Source organism: Trichosurus vulpecula, chromosome 1 (genome assembly GCF_011100635.1).
Source record: "Trichosurus vulpecula isolate mTriVul1 chromosome 1, mTriVul1.pri, whole genome shotgun sequence".
Taxonomy (NCBI): domain Eukaryota; kingdom Metazoa; phylum Chordata; class Mammalia; order Diprotodontia; family Phalangeridae; genus Trichosurus; species Trichosurus vulpecula.
The window spans coordinates 347644170-347657785 of record NC_050573.1 but is presented as its reverse complement, the minus strand read 5'-3'; the positions used below and the strand labels follow the sequence as shown (position 1 = coordinate 347657785).

At 37.1% G+C, this 13616-nt stretch overlaps 1 protein-coding gene across 1 annotated transcript in view; it reads left to right on the top strand.

Annotated features, from left to right (window-relative positions):
• Positions 1-13616, top strand: part of LOC118838251 (adenylate cyclase type 2) — a 161620-nt gene that overhangs the window by 68692 nt on the left and 79312 nt on the right. The window contains exon 13 of the mRNA XM_036745494.1: positions 7615-7752. Coding sequence (XP_036601389.1) covers positions 7615-7752 — 138 coding nt within the window. The remainder of the gene's footprint in view (positions 1-7614; positions 7753-13616) is intronic.

Below are 13616 nucleotides of genomic sequence, written 5' to 3'. Positions count from 1 at the left end.
AGTAACATAAGCTAGTGAATTGTGCAATGCAATACATACATGTGCACATAATATATAATAAACCTGGAGTGCTTTGTGATTTAGCCAAATCATTAGAATTATTTCTATATTAGGTACTTCCTAGTAATTGTGTCATATATCATTTTTACATCATTTTTCTTCAATGTCAACCCTGGGTCTTCAGCTGAATAATGTTAAGGGAATTACAAAATGTAAGAGGGAAAATTATTTTAATTCTTATTAAATTTAATATTGCTTCATTTCCCAATGTATTTAATTTAATTTCTCAATTCAGTAAAACAAAATTATACAACTACTACTATCCAATTAGCCAACCTATAAACAAACTGGTGATGAGCCTCCCAAAACTTAGCTAGACTCATCCTCAGATAACAAACAGTCCCTCCCCAGGCTTTTACTCGAGGACTTTGATCCAGTCTGGTAATATAGGACAGAACTTCCCTTTGCTTGGCCTAATGTAGGCTTATATCTCTCGAGGGTGACTTATCAGCATAGAATTTTAGCGGAGGCTCAACAGAAAATTGTTGAATTAAGCTGCATGTTATCCTGAACAACCTTTTGAGGGAAAATTAGAAGCATTATGCTCACACTGTAGCTACTGAAACAGAGACAAGTAATCAAATCTCTTCTCCAAGGTCAGTCAAGAACCAGTCACCCAAGCCAAACTAAAGACTTGTTTTAGAGTCTCAGATTCCAGCCTGATTTCCATTTGATCAACAGCCAAAACATTCTCACTGACACTGGCTGGCTCTTGAAGAAAGGAAAGAGCTGAGTAAACAGGAAGCTTGCTGTAACCCTGCACTTGAGGCCTCTGTCATGGTACCATTACAGGTGAAGACAACATTTAATGAAATTGTTTCTAACAAATCCCTATGGAGGAGTTTCAAGACAGATCCACCTTCATGACAAGTTTCATTCTATAATTATTTAAAGTTTAAAGTCAGGTTTCATGATTTTTCTCTTTATAACTAAAATGTCTCATTGTGATAATATGTTTTCTTTTCTTCAAGTGCTTTGTAACCAATTCTTATTGGGATAAAAATTCCTCTAATGTTATAGCAAGTATATAATAGTACTACATTTTGAATTAATACCAAAGTGTGATAGACTACAAATTCTATATGTGCAATTAATGCATGTGAAATCAGTCTAACCAAAAAGATTAATAATTAAAATGTATTAAGAATTCATTTCTATATCCCCAATACTAAAGGGAAGAGGGAGGTAGGGTGGGAATTGCATTAATTTGTTGCAAAAAAAACCTTAAAGTCGTATTTTTTTAATAAAACAGAAAACAAAGTTTGTTCCCTATCACCATTAATGGCTTTATTCTGTTCAAAATTCTTTCTTTTCCATCTCCTTTCTCTTTTTGTACCTTCCTTTGTTCCTTTCCTTCTGCCCCCCCCCCCATCTTTACTACTATGGGTCAAGCACATATTTCTTCCATCTACTTTACTCCTCTTCTCTTTCCAACAGTATTATAGGATCTTTACACCTTTAAAATAGAATTTGGCTCTGTTTATCTATATCTGTTTTTTATAGAATTTTTATTTATTTTGTTCTGTGTTGGTAAGAGGAAGAAAAAACATGGCTTGCTGCCCTGGACCTCTCATAAATAATACTGGCATTAAACATTTGATGTTATCAGACTCAAAAGACTGTGTAGGGGATACTGATGACATGGCAGCTGAACTCTGTTTTTCTGGGACTCATCCATGACATTAAATATAATTTATTCATGATTTTGATAAATGAAAATATGATAACAAATCTTTACCAGGGAATTTTTCTAGAATATCTTTTGATATGAACAGATTATTTCTTAGAGTCATATACTTCTTTATTTTTTTCTTAATGTGAGTAAACTAACATCCAGTAAGTTAGCATTCATCCATAACTAAGAAGATAGCAAATCTACCTGTAACACATGTAGCATAATGACGATAAAGAATCTTAGAGCAGACTTAGATTATGATCTAGTATTATCCCAAAGAATCAAAGCAAAGAAAGGAAAAGCTTTCTACTTTTTCTACATTACATATTTGTAATAAAAACAAATAAAATATTTTCACTGAACTGACCATAACATGAAACTCATTTTTTTTACTCTCTATTTTAGTTATTGAATCAACATTTTGTCCCCTGTTTAAATGTTTCTTTGGGAAAATCAAAGTGCTTTATAATATTTAAATTGTTAAGCTTTGCAAGTGGATATGAGTGTCTGACATCTAATATGGTTTATTAGATTAAAAATAAGAATCTAACGAACAAGCTAATTCTAAGTAGTACCATACTAAAACAGATATTTTCTCAAACTTTCCAACCAAATATTCCATGGTTGTTAGTAGAATATCAAAATAGTCACCAATGGGGACAAGAGCTAAACTAATATGTCATTCTGTTTTAATCTCCAGTGTTATATTCTCAGTATAAATTTTTGTGATATTTCAGCTAAAGCAGTAACCCATCACTATATGTACTACCACAATCTTTTTGGTATTCTTTTTATTGTCAGAAGGCCTCTAATGTGTTGTATGGGTAATATGGTGCAGAATAAGGAGGAACGGGAACATCAAAACATACATCATTGGAGGAAGGTCCAACATTGATTAGATCATAGATCTACTGAAATACTAGTGACATTGTTACCATAAACAATATGAAATGAATCCCTACTGCTCAAAAGGCATTCTGAGAGTTTACTTTAAGACTTTATAGGCTCCGGCCATTCGCTCTTCTCTTTTCTCTCCCCCTTTGCGGTTCTTCGGGTTCTTTTTCGGAGTGCCTGGGGGCTCCCATCTCCTGGGGGGTTAGCCCCTCTTCAGCACTTCTCAGTTTGTGGGGGAAGGAGGGACCTCGGGACCCGCTCAGCACTCTTACCCCCTTCCTTTCCCAGCAAGCTCCCCTGTCTTCCCCCCAGGGGGAGGAGAGGAAGATCTGGATAAAGACCCTTATGACCAAGAAGAGGACTGCGGCTCTGGAGAAAAGAACCTGAATGACACATGGATCCCTCCACCATACAGCCCCCAGCTTGGGTCCTCTCCGGCCTCTCAGCTCCAGAGGGACCAGATTCTGGCACCAAATGCTATGCTTCACTTTGATCAGCAGCTTCTCGCTGATCAGACCCCAGTTCTCACCCAGAACCTCAAAGAGAGGAGCCAGCCAGCGCCCTGGGAGCCCGGCTATGAAAGTGCAGGGAATTCTGGATCTGATAACTCAGTCTCCTTCAGAACCATCTGGCATCCATCCTTCTGTGCCTTGTTTGATGCCCAGGGCCATGATGTCTAATCCCCAGCTCCACCTGAAGTACAGGGGAATAGAGAGAGCTCCTAGAGTGATAAAGGTTATCCAGCTCTCTGCTCAGATTTCTTTTTCTTTGACCCTCTCTTGCCTCCCATTACTCAGATTCCCCTTGGCCTATCCCAACCTCCCCAACAGATTCTAAGGAGGTCTAGGCAGCTGCTTGCCCCACTCCCCATAATGTCAGCCTGGACACAGCCAACCCCAGCTCCCATCTTGACTTGGCAGTGTGGTCCTGAGATGAGCAGAGGAGAGACTGAGTCTACCCCCACTTCAGAGTCCTCCCTAGCCCCACCCACTCCATAGCCCACCTAGCCAAAGATGGATTCTATTATCTCATCCCCATCCTATCCCTCTCTCCAATGCTCCTTGAGAGTTGAGTAAAGCTATCTCTTCCCTTATCTCCTGTTGCTATATTACAGTCTTGAGAGTGAATAACAGGACTCCCTCTTCCCCTCTCCCCTTTCGCTGTATTTGGTGTGTTGCTGTGGGACTGAACAAAGAGGGTAATGTGTAAGGAAAAAAAAAGACTTTACATCCAAGAGAATCCACTTGATACATTAAATAACATCCCACTGGCTGAAAGCGTTCATACAGAGTCTGATCCTCTAACTGTTCTGTACAGCATGTGATCTGAGAAATCTAGCCAGATATGAACATTGTGTTAAATTCTGCTAAGACTATAAAGTTAAGTGCAATTCTTGACCCCTGGATTAATAATGTATGTATGTAATACATCATTTGCTTTTATTCATGGAATCTAAAAGAAACAAGGGCAAGACTCATGAAAATCAGAAATGGACTAAAAAGAAAACATGTAGCTTTCCTTTCACATTTATACCCTTTTGGATTGATTTTCATAGGATTGTGTGTTAGTGAGGAAATATTTGGGATGCTTGCCACAGGTAGATGCACTTGTCCTATCTGTATAGGGTATCTCAAAAGTCCTAGTGTACTTTTAAGCTTTAATATCTTTTTTTGAGCAATTTATTTATTTTTAGTTTACAACATTCAGTTCCACAAGCTTTTGAGTTTGAAATTTTCTCCCCCTCCCTTCCTTCCTTGATACTCCACCTCCCCAAGATAGCATCAATTCAATATAGGCTCAACATATACATTCACATTAAACATATTTTCACACTAATCATGTTGCATAGAAGAATTATAACAAATGGAATGAACTACGAGAAAGAAGAAACAAAACAAAAAAGAGAGCATATAGTATGCTCCGATCTGCATTTAAACTCCGTAATTCTTTCTCTGGATGTGGATAGCATTTTCCATCATGAGTCTTTTGGAGTTGTCTTAGAACCTTTAAGCTTTACTATCTTAAATATCTTTATAAGCTTAATAGGCTTGAGTAGCTTAAACTGCACTTTAAGACTTTTGGGTTACCCTAGATAAGGAACAGGAGAAAGAATTGAAAATGTAAGAGGGAGAAAGAAATGCAATTAGTAGATATGGGTCAGGTAGACTTTTTGCAGATAAACTACTTGGAGGATTATTAGTAGGGCTCACCTATAGTAGGATACATGATCAAAATATAATTAAACAAATGGAGGATTATATGAAGAGATATATAAAATTAAATGTTGTCACAGTCTGTTCTCCACTTATAAAGTAACTGCTTGTCTATATTCACAAAAACAATAACAAAAGGTATACCCTGAACACGCAGCTAGAGAGCATAAAAAAGAGGGGATGGCATTTCTTACATAGTAAAAATAATGTGAATGACTGATTTTCAAAGTGGTTTCCTAATTTTCAATTAATTAATTTTTTTTAAGTTTACAACACTCAGTTCCACAGTTTTTGAGTTCCAAATTTTCTTCCCCTCCCTTTTCCCCCTCCAAGGCAGCATGTAATCTGATATAGGTTCTACATATACCTTCACATTAAACTTATTTTCCCAATAATCAAGTTGTAAAGAGGAATTATAACCAATGCAATGAACCATGAGAAAGAGGATACAAAACCAAAAATAAAAAAAAGAGAGAGAGCGAAGAGTTTGCTTCAATCTCCATTCAAATTCTTTCTCTGGATGTGGCTAGCCTTTTCCATCATGAGTCCTTTGGAACAATCCTAGAATCTTGCATTGTTGAGAAGAGCCAAGCCTATCAAAGTTAGTCATCACAGAAGCAATGTGTCTGTGGTTGTATACAATGTTCTCTGGTTTTGCTCCCTTCATTCATCATCAGATCATATAAATTTCTCCAGGTTTTTCTGAAGTCCATCTGCTCTTCATTTCTTACAGCACAATAGTATTCCATTACATTCATATACCACAATTTGTTTAGCCATTTCCCAGTCAATTTCCATTTCTTTGCCACCACAAAAAGAGCTGCAATAAATATTTTTGTACATATGGGTCCTTTTCACCCTTGTATGATCTCTTTGGGATACAGCCCTGGAAGTAGTATTGCTGGGTCAAAGGGTATGCGCATTTTTATAGCCCTTTGGGCATAGTTCCAAATTGCTCTCCAGAATGGTTGGATCAGTTCACAACTCAAAGGGGTTTTCTATTTCACCTTTATTGGTACCACAGAGGGATAGCCTTTGGCTTAAAGCAAATCAGAATCACTAGAGAAAAATGTGACTATATCATATGTATATCATACATATTTATTCTTTATCCTCTCTTCTTCTGAATTCAGAGAAAAACCTTTTATTCTACTTTTGGTCTCATTAACACATAGGTTAAAACTGAGATAGTAGGTTAAACTCCACCAAAAGAAGTTTCAAATAGTATTATCAGTCCTAAACAGCAATATCTTGGGAGTTAAAACTGTCTTTTATTTACAAGGCACTGATTTCTCTCTGTATCAGAACATCTTCTACTTGTAGTATGAAGATCATGGGTGGTGGTGGGCTAGATGTTGATTTTTTTAACTGCCCCCTGGCTTTGTAACCCATATAGATGTTGGTGATTCTCTGGTAAGTGTAAATTGTGATTTGGATCAGCCAAGGTGTCTCTGTTGATATTTGTAATTTCTGTTTGTATTCTCCTTGAACTTCAAGGGGCTGACCTTTTCCCCCTGAACTAAGTGATCGATATATGTATTTTAATTAAACTGAGATTGTTAACCCCTTAAAGTTACTTTCCTTAGTAAAGCAGATCAAAAGAATCTGTGCGGGCAGTTCTTGTTGCTGGTCTTGTTGGGTCCTAAATCTCAATGGCAGCTGCTAGCCAATTTGTTGTTACACTGTCTCAGTGCACAGACATATAAAAAAATAACTGGTTTTTGTAGTTAGGTAAAAGTATTAGGATGTCAGGTCACTGAAAGAATCTTCAGTACAAGTCCAGTAGCAGACATGACAGCAGGGATGATATTCACCTCCTCTTGTTCTCACATATTTTGATTTCTTCTACTAAGTCTCTGTATTTTTTAAATCTTTTGATCTTCTTATAATCTTGTCATCTCTTTGGATAGGGTTCAGAAAGAAGTGGTCCAAGGGCAAGTCACTTTCCTGATATTATTCTTAGACTCTTGCTCAGATGGATAAAGTGAATGCATTCCTTTTTGGTAACTGAATAAAAGTATTGGAATGTAAGCTCATCCCTCTATAAGGTCACTGGAGCACCTTTGGGACATTTCCAGAAGCAGACAGAACCACAAAGATGACAGACATCCTTCTCATCCTGTTGCCACATAGTTTTTAATTTCTCTGCTGGATCTCTGAGCCTTAAAAACTGATCATTCAGTCTATGTAGTTTGGAAATTATAGATATTTAGCGTGGTTGTAATAATAAGAATTAGCATTCTTATTGTCATTATTATTCTTGTTGCTATTATCATTTTTAGAGAGATTGTATCACCTCCACAAATAATCTGAATTTATGAAAAATGTTTGAAAATGGTCATGACCTACACCATAAAATACCCAGAAGAGGAGTCTGAGAAATCAAGTGTTTTTCCTCAGATTTTAATAAGTATATTAAGAGACTTAAAAGATAATATTTCAGATATACTATTCAAGATTATATGAAAGCATCAGGTGCTTTCATATATTTATTCTGAGACTAAGATTATAATCTCAAAATTATTTCAATAACTTAAATGACTTTAGCAAGTTAGTTTCTCTGAATATGCAGCTAACTGGTCATGCATGCATACATACATAAATATATATACACTCATATACATATATGCATGCACATATACATAAAAGTATGTGTGTACATGCATATACCTACATATATAAATATATGTATAAATGTGTGTCATTATGATGCCATTCACATGTATAAAAATGGTCATGATATCACTCTATTTCCTGTTCTTTGTCTCTTAGCAATGCAGCAAAAAAGCCTCTGCTTCATTATTGTGGATTTTGAAATCATCTGGAATAATTGCAAATCGTCCCTGGCCACGGATCACTCTCACAGTCACCACCACTACCATTATATTAACCATGGCCATCTTCAACATGGTAAGTGCCTCAACATGTGTACTTCAGAGCTCATGTCAGCCTAATCGTTTTCTGTGTCTATCGTATTTCTTCATGACTTTTCACAATTGAGGCCAGTAGTTGTTTCAGTGGGGAAAATAACACCATTTTTGTTTTGTGAAATTTTACTTCAACTTTCAAACAGATCATTAGAACACAGTTGAGATAATCTTCAGAAAGCTATGAGGTGAGGAAGTTTCATAGGCCACTTCTGCTATTGCTACAGACCAAAGGGCAAGGAAGGACATCAGAAAATTAAGACACAGACATTCACCCAGAAGGATAACAGATTGATATGAGGGCATGGTTCCAAAGAAGAGCAAAGTTGGGATCTTCAGTAGTCCCTGCCAGGCTCTATTGCCAAATTGGGTTCACTTGCTACAGAGGGGACAACATGGGGTGCAGAATGTGTTATCTAAACTCTCCGTTTATGCTATTTGTTCTCAGCAGAAAGTGGATCCTTGATGTTGAGCTGAATTGATCTGCCACAAGAATCAGACTAGGAATATAAATAAAATTGCCAAATCAGGATCAAAAGACCATGGCAGAGATGACAGAGTCAGACAGGAGTATGTGTCATGGCAGCAGCTGAGAAAATACTTATTTGATCAAGGATTCCTGGGAATTTGCTGCTCCTTAAGAGCTTCTTGTGCAAGCACAGCTACAGCTGTCACTGCTATCAAGAGCTGCTCTTCTGAGAAATTTAGGCAAAAGTTTTACTGGCCTTGGCCCTCAAGGACTCCAGTGAAAAAATATTGTTATCATGAAATGAAAAATCAGTGAGTTGCATTTTGCATCTAAAAGCCCTTTACAAACTGGCTAGAACTTGTATCTGCATACACACATGCACACACACACACACACACACACACACATACATACACACTCACACACACATAGAATGAAGTATATATGTAATGTGTGTGTATATATATGTGTGTATGTGTATATAATATACATACACATAAAATATATGTATTTATTATATGCAGTAATATACATAGATCATAGATATGTATGTATATATATACACAGTGATACATATATGTGTCAATATAGATACATATATAATTAATATACTATAGCATAACATAGTAATAAAATATAAGCTATATCCCATATTTATTTATCTACGGACATGCCATGTCCTTCTAATAGAATGGAAGGACTGAAGCTCTTTGAGGATAGGGACTTTCTCATTTTCTCATTTAGTACTAGCACAGTGTACAGCTAGGTGGCACAGTGGATAGGTGTTCTATCTGGGCCTGGAGTCAGGAAGACCTGGGTTCAAATCTGACCTCAGATACATATTAGCTATGAGACCCTGGGCAAGTCACTTAACGCTGTCGGTCTCAGTTTCTTCATCTGTAAGATGAGCTGGAGAAGGAAATGGCAAACTACTCCAGTATCTTTGCCAAGAAAACCTCAGATGGGGTCGTAAAGAACCACACATGACTGAAAAGACTGAACAACAAAACAGCAGTGATTGTGACTCAGCCTGAAAAAATTATTGTTAGTTAATTCAGTATAAATTTCCATCCATTTAACAAAATTGTAAAGATCTCGTCTTGTTCTAAGTCAACACATTTAATGGAGAGTCTACTAAAATTTGCTGTTATAACTATGTATTTTGGTAATAACTTAACTTAAACTTTCATTGATCCTTGATGGATTATACTTTGAAAGCTTCAGAGGGATTATATGGACCTCTTGCTCAAAATTTTTTTGCCAAAGAATTCAGAAACTATATTATAAAATCTGGAGGTATTTTCAAAAACTGAAAATGCCCTTGGTTTTTCTTATTGAGCTATGTGATTTTCCTTTTCATGAAACTTGGTCTTTAGTTCCAAACATTTTTTGTTTGTTTGTTTGTAGATGACAGCCACCCCTTTTTTCCATGAGGTCTTTTAAAATCTTTGAAACTTAGCTAGCAAGGATGATTTCCATGTGAATGTCTTAGTATCTTCAATAATTGTGTTCCCCAAGGTTCTCAGTCTTCTTTGCAAGCCAATTACTCTGAAGTTCCATTATTTTCATGTTATAATCATGAATTTGCCTAAAATAATATTAATAACCAAGATACCAACCATTATAGCAGTGTTGAATGACGGCCAATGCATCAAGTGACCTGAAGATGGTTCAGAGAGTCTCTTAATTACATTTGTTTAAGATACAAAGCTGAATAGGATTTTAAATGTCATTAAGCATAGAAATAAAATTTAGTATCAGCTTCAAAAACCAGAAAAAGAGATAATGACCAAGAAAACATGAAACAAAAGAAGCAGCCCAGGAAGTCATCAAATGAAGTACTGTATCTTCCAAACAGTCTGTATTCTGAGTGCATTAATGCACTTTTTTGACATTATCATCATAAGTCTCATTAAAATTCATTTACTGAGTGCCTACTCTGGGTAGAATACTATGCCAAATGTTAAAGACACAATGAGATATAAGACAGAATCACAGAATTTTAGAGTTAGTAGGAGCCTCAGCAGCCATCTAATCCAACCTATCCTACTTCCCCAAATCCTCATCACAATATACCCAACACATGTTCATACTCCCTTTACTTGAAAAACTCCTATGAAGGTAAATTCACTACTTCTTGAAGCAGCCGACTCCATTTCATGATAGTTTTAATTGTTAGAAAATAAATTTCTATATCGTCTAAATTTGCGTCTTGGAAAATTCCATCAATTGTCTATCATAATTCTGAGATGAATCAGAAATTTCATTACTATCTTGTGAAACTGGGCAGCCTATTAAGTACTTGAAAATATATATCATGTCTTCCTTCTCTTCTTTAGGCTAAAAATCTCCAACTCTTTTAAATGATCTTCATATTGCAAGATCTTGGGGTCCTTTGCACTTTTCATTGCCCTTCTCTGGATGTTCTCTAGCTTAGCAAAGCCCTTCCTAAAATGTGATATCCAGGGAATCTTTTGTATAACATGGGGTTGGTTGTTTAGCCTGGAGAAGAGATCACTTAGGAAAGGCATCATAGTTGTCTCTAAGTATTGGAAAGACTGTCCCATGGAAAAAAGATTAGACTTACTCTGCTTGGACCTCCTGGTCAGACCAATCAATGGAAGTTGCGGAGAGGCAAATTCTGGCTTAATGTAGAGAAAAACGTTCCCTACATTTAGAGCTAGCCAAAGTGAAATGAGCTGCCCCAAGCAGTAACGGGTTCCCTCTTATTAGAGGGGGCTGGATGTCCACTGTTTGGGTATGTTATAGAGAGGATTCTTGTTCAAGTATAGTGCACGTTAGGTAGTCTCTGAGGTACCTGAAATTTTGTGATTCTCTTTTACTGCGGAATAGCCCGCAATCTAGTTAGAAAAACAGGACATCGACATAAATAGAGGAATAACAATAAAAGCTAGTATTGGTTAAGTATCAGATGAGTGGTTCATAAAACAAGCGATATGGGATTTTAGGAGAGGAAATATTCAGGAAAGCAGGGGTAGCTACAATTAGCTTCATTGAGTGAGTTGAGACTTAAGCTGGTAACGAGATAAGAGAGGAAGAAGGGAATTCTAGATGAAGAAAATGGCGTGGTCAAAAATATAGGGGAAAATGTAAGCATTTCATGAGAATAAAGCATCAACACATTTGACTAGGATGAGGATTCATGTAAAATAAGTTGAAGGTTTAAGGAGAAGTTTTGTAGAGGCCTAAAATGCCAGGCTAAGGAGTTCAGATATTACCCTGTAGGCATAGGGGAGCCATTGAAACCTGCACAGGAAAGAGAGTAGAGGAGTACAAAGTAATGTTTTAGGAAAATTAATCTGATGATATTCTCTATACAGGATGGATTGCAGCAGGGAAGGAAAATATTTACCCCTGCTTTCAAGTAAAAGTTCAGTACTGTATTAAGAGTTAGTGTACAGTTTCTAATGTAAGATAACTTTGGGACATTTTCACACATTTTCAAATACAGAACTGCAACCCCTCCTATAGCTTAGCAAACCATCAAGGGAGACTTTCCCAGTCAAAACCTGCAATTAGAAACAGTCACATTCTCTCAGTTTTGTTCATAGATTCCTACTAACACAATCAGTGGCTGTGTTTAAGTCATTTGAATACTCCAACACAGAAAATGCCATTTCTAGATAATAATCTATATGCATGGGTATATCAATAATCCAGCTAGCAGATTCTGTGGGGGTGTAAGATCCACCAACAACCAGTACCCAGAAAGCTGCCAACACAGGTCCTTTTGATCTGTTTTACTCAAGGAAAGCAACATTAAGGGGTTAACAATCTTACTTTAATCCAGCATACAAATAACATCCACCCAATTCAGGGGAAAAAGCCAGCACCCTGAATTACAGACCAAATACAATTTGTAGTTTTCAACATCTGGGTGTACAGCCAGGGAGCTCATTAGAACGACTGGCCCAGAGTCACATGCCACTACTGCTGTGGCTCAGAGCTCCGAGAGAGAACACCAACCTCTGTGCTTATATATCCTGTTCAGGGCCTGGACCTCACCCAGACTGGGCATGGAGAAGTTCCCCACCCCCAGTATCACATCAGATACAGATCAATGGCTCCCAATAGTCTCAGTGCTGAGAAATACAAAAACATCCCACTTTATCTGCCCCATTCAAACAAAGGCCAGAATCATTAAAGGTCAACAGCAAAAAGTCCCACCTTAATTATTATTACAGTGGATAAGGACAGTAACTTCTTCTGGCCTGTAAAGGAAACATGTAGTAGTACGTTATAACCAAGAGAACTAAATAACAATTGCTCAGTCTCTGGAAGAGTTATGATCCTTCCCCAGATTCCTAACTTACTGTAAGGGAGACACTTAGACACTAGGGATAAGGAAGATATACAATTTAATTTTTAGTACATTCTGCTTTCTAAAAAATTCTTTTTTATATAGTTTTGTATATTTGGGGTTGTCTTTTATCACAAATTATAGTTTAAGTTGAGGCTATATGTATGGAATTAAGGATCTGGGTTACCAAGGGTTACCAAGACAGCAATAGTACCCTGAGAAAATATAGGGTACAGTAACTGGAGGACAATAGAAGCAGAAAGAGTGGAAAATAGACCTTTCTGTGTTAAAGCTCATAGAATCCACTTTGAAGCTATTTTATGGGTGTCCAGTTCCCCAGGGCAGGTAATTCATCCATTCATCCATCCATTCTTTTTAAAAGTTTCTATTTTTTTTAACTACGTACTCTATACAAGGTACTGTGCTAGGCACTGGAGATCCAAGGACGAAAATGAAATGGTCCCTGCTTGAAGGTGCTTACGTTCTTCTGGGGAAAACACCATTTTCACAGAGAAGTCAATACAAATAAATGCAAAATAATTTTCAAATAATGAGCACCAACAAGTAGGGGAGATCAAGAAAGATTTCATGTAGGAGCTTGTACTTGAGCCAAACTTTGAAGGAAGTCAGGGATTCTTAGAAGTGGAGCTGAAGAGAGAATGAATTGCAGGAGGATAACCTCGGCTAAGGTATGAAGTAATCTGGGAGGAGGAACTGGAGGAGAGACGCTAGTAGCAAGTAAAAAAGACTCTGGACAGAGCCTTTGGTGACACCCAGGGGGCAGGACATTGATGCTAATTTTATCCTGAAAAGGAGACTAAGGAAGATCAGGCAGACGGGTGGAAGAGCAGTTTGCCCCAAAATTCTTGTGGCTGTTCAGTCATTTCATCATGTCTGACTCAGCCCCTTCTGTCTTCCACTATCTCTTGAAGTCTGTCCAAACTCATATTCATTGCTATCATGTCACTATCTATCCATCTCATCTTCTGATGTCGTATTTCTCCTTTTGCCTTCAATCTTTCCCAACATCAGGGTCTTTTCCAATAAGTCCTGTCTT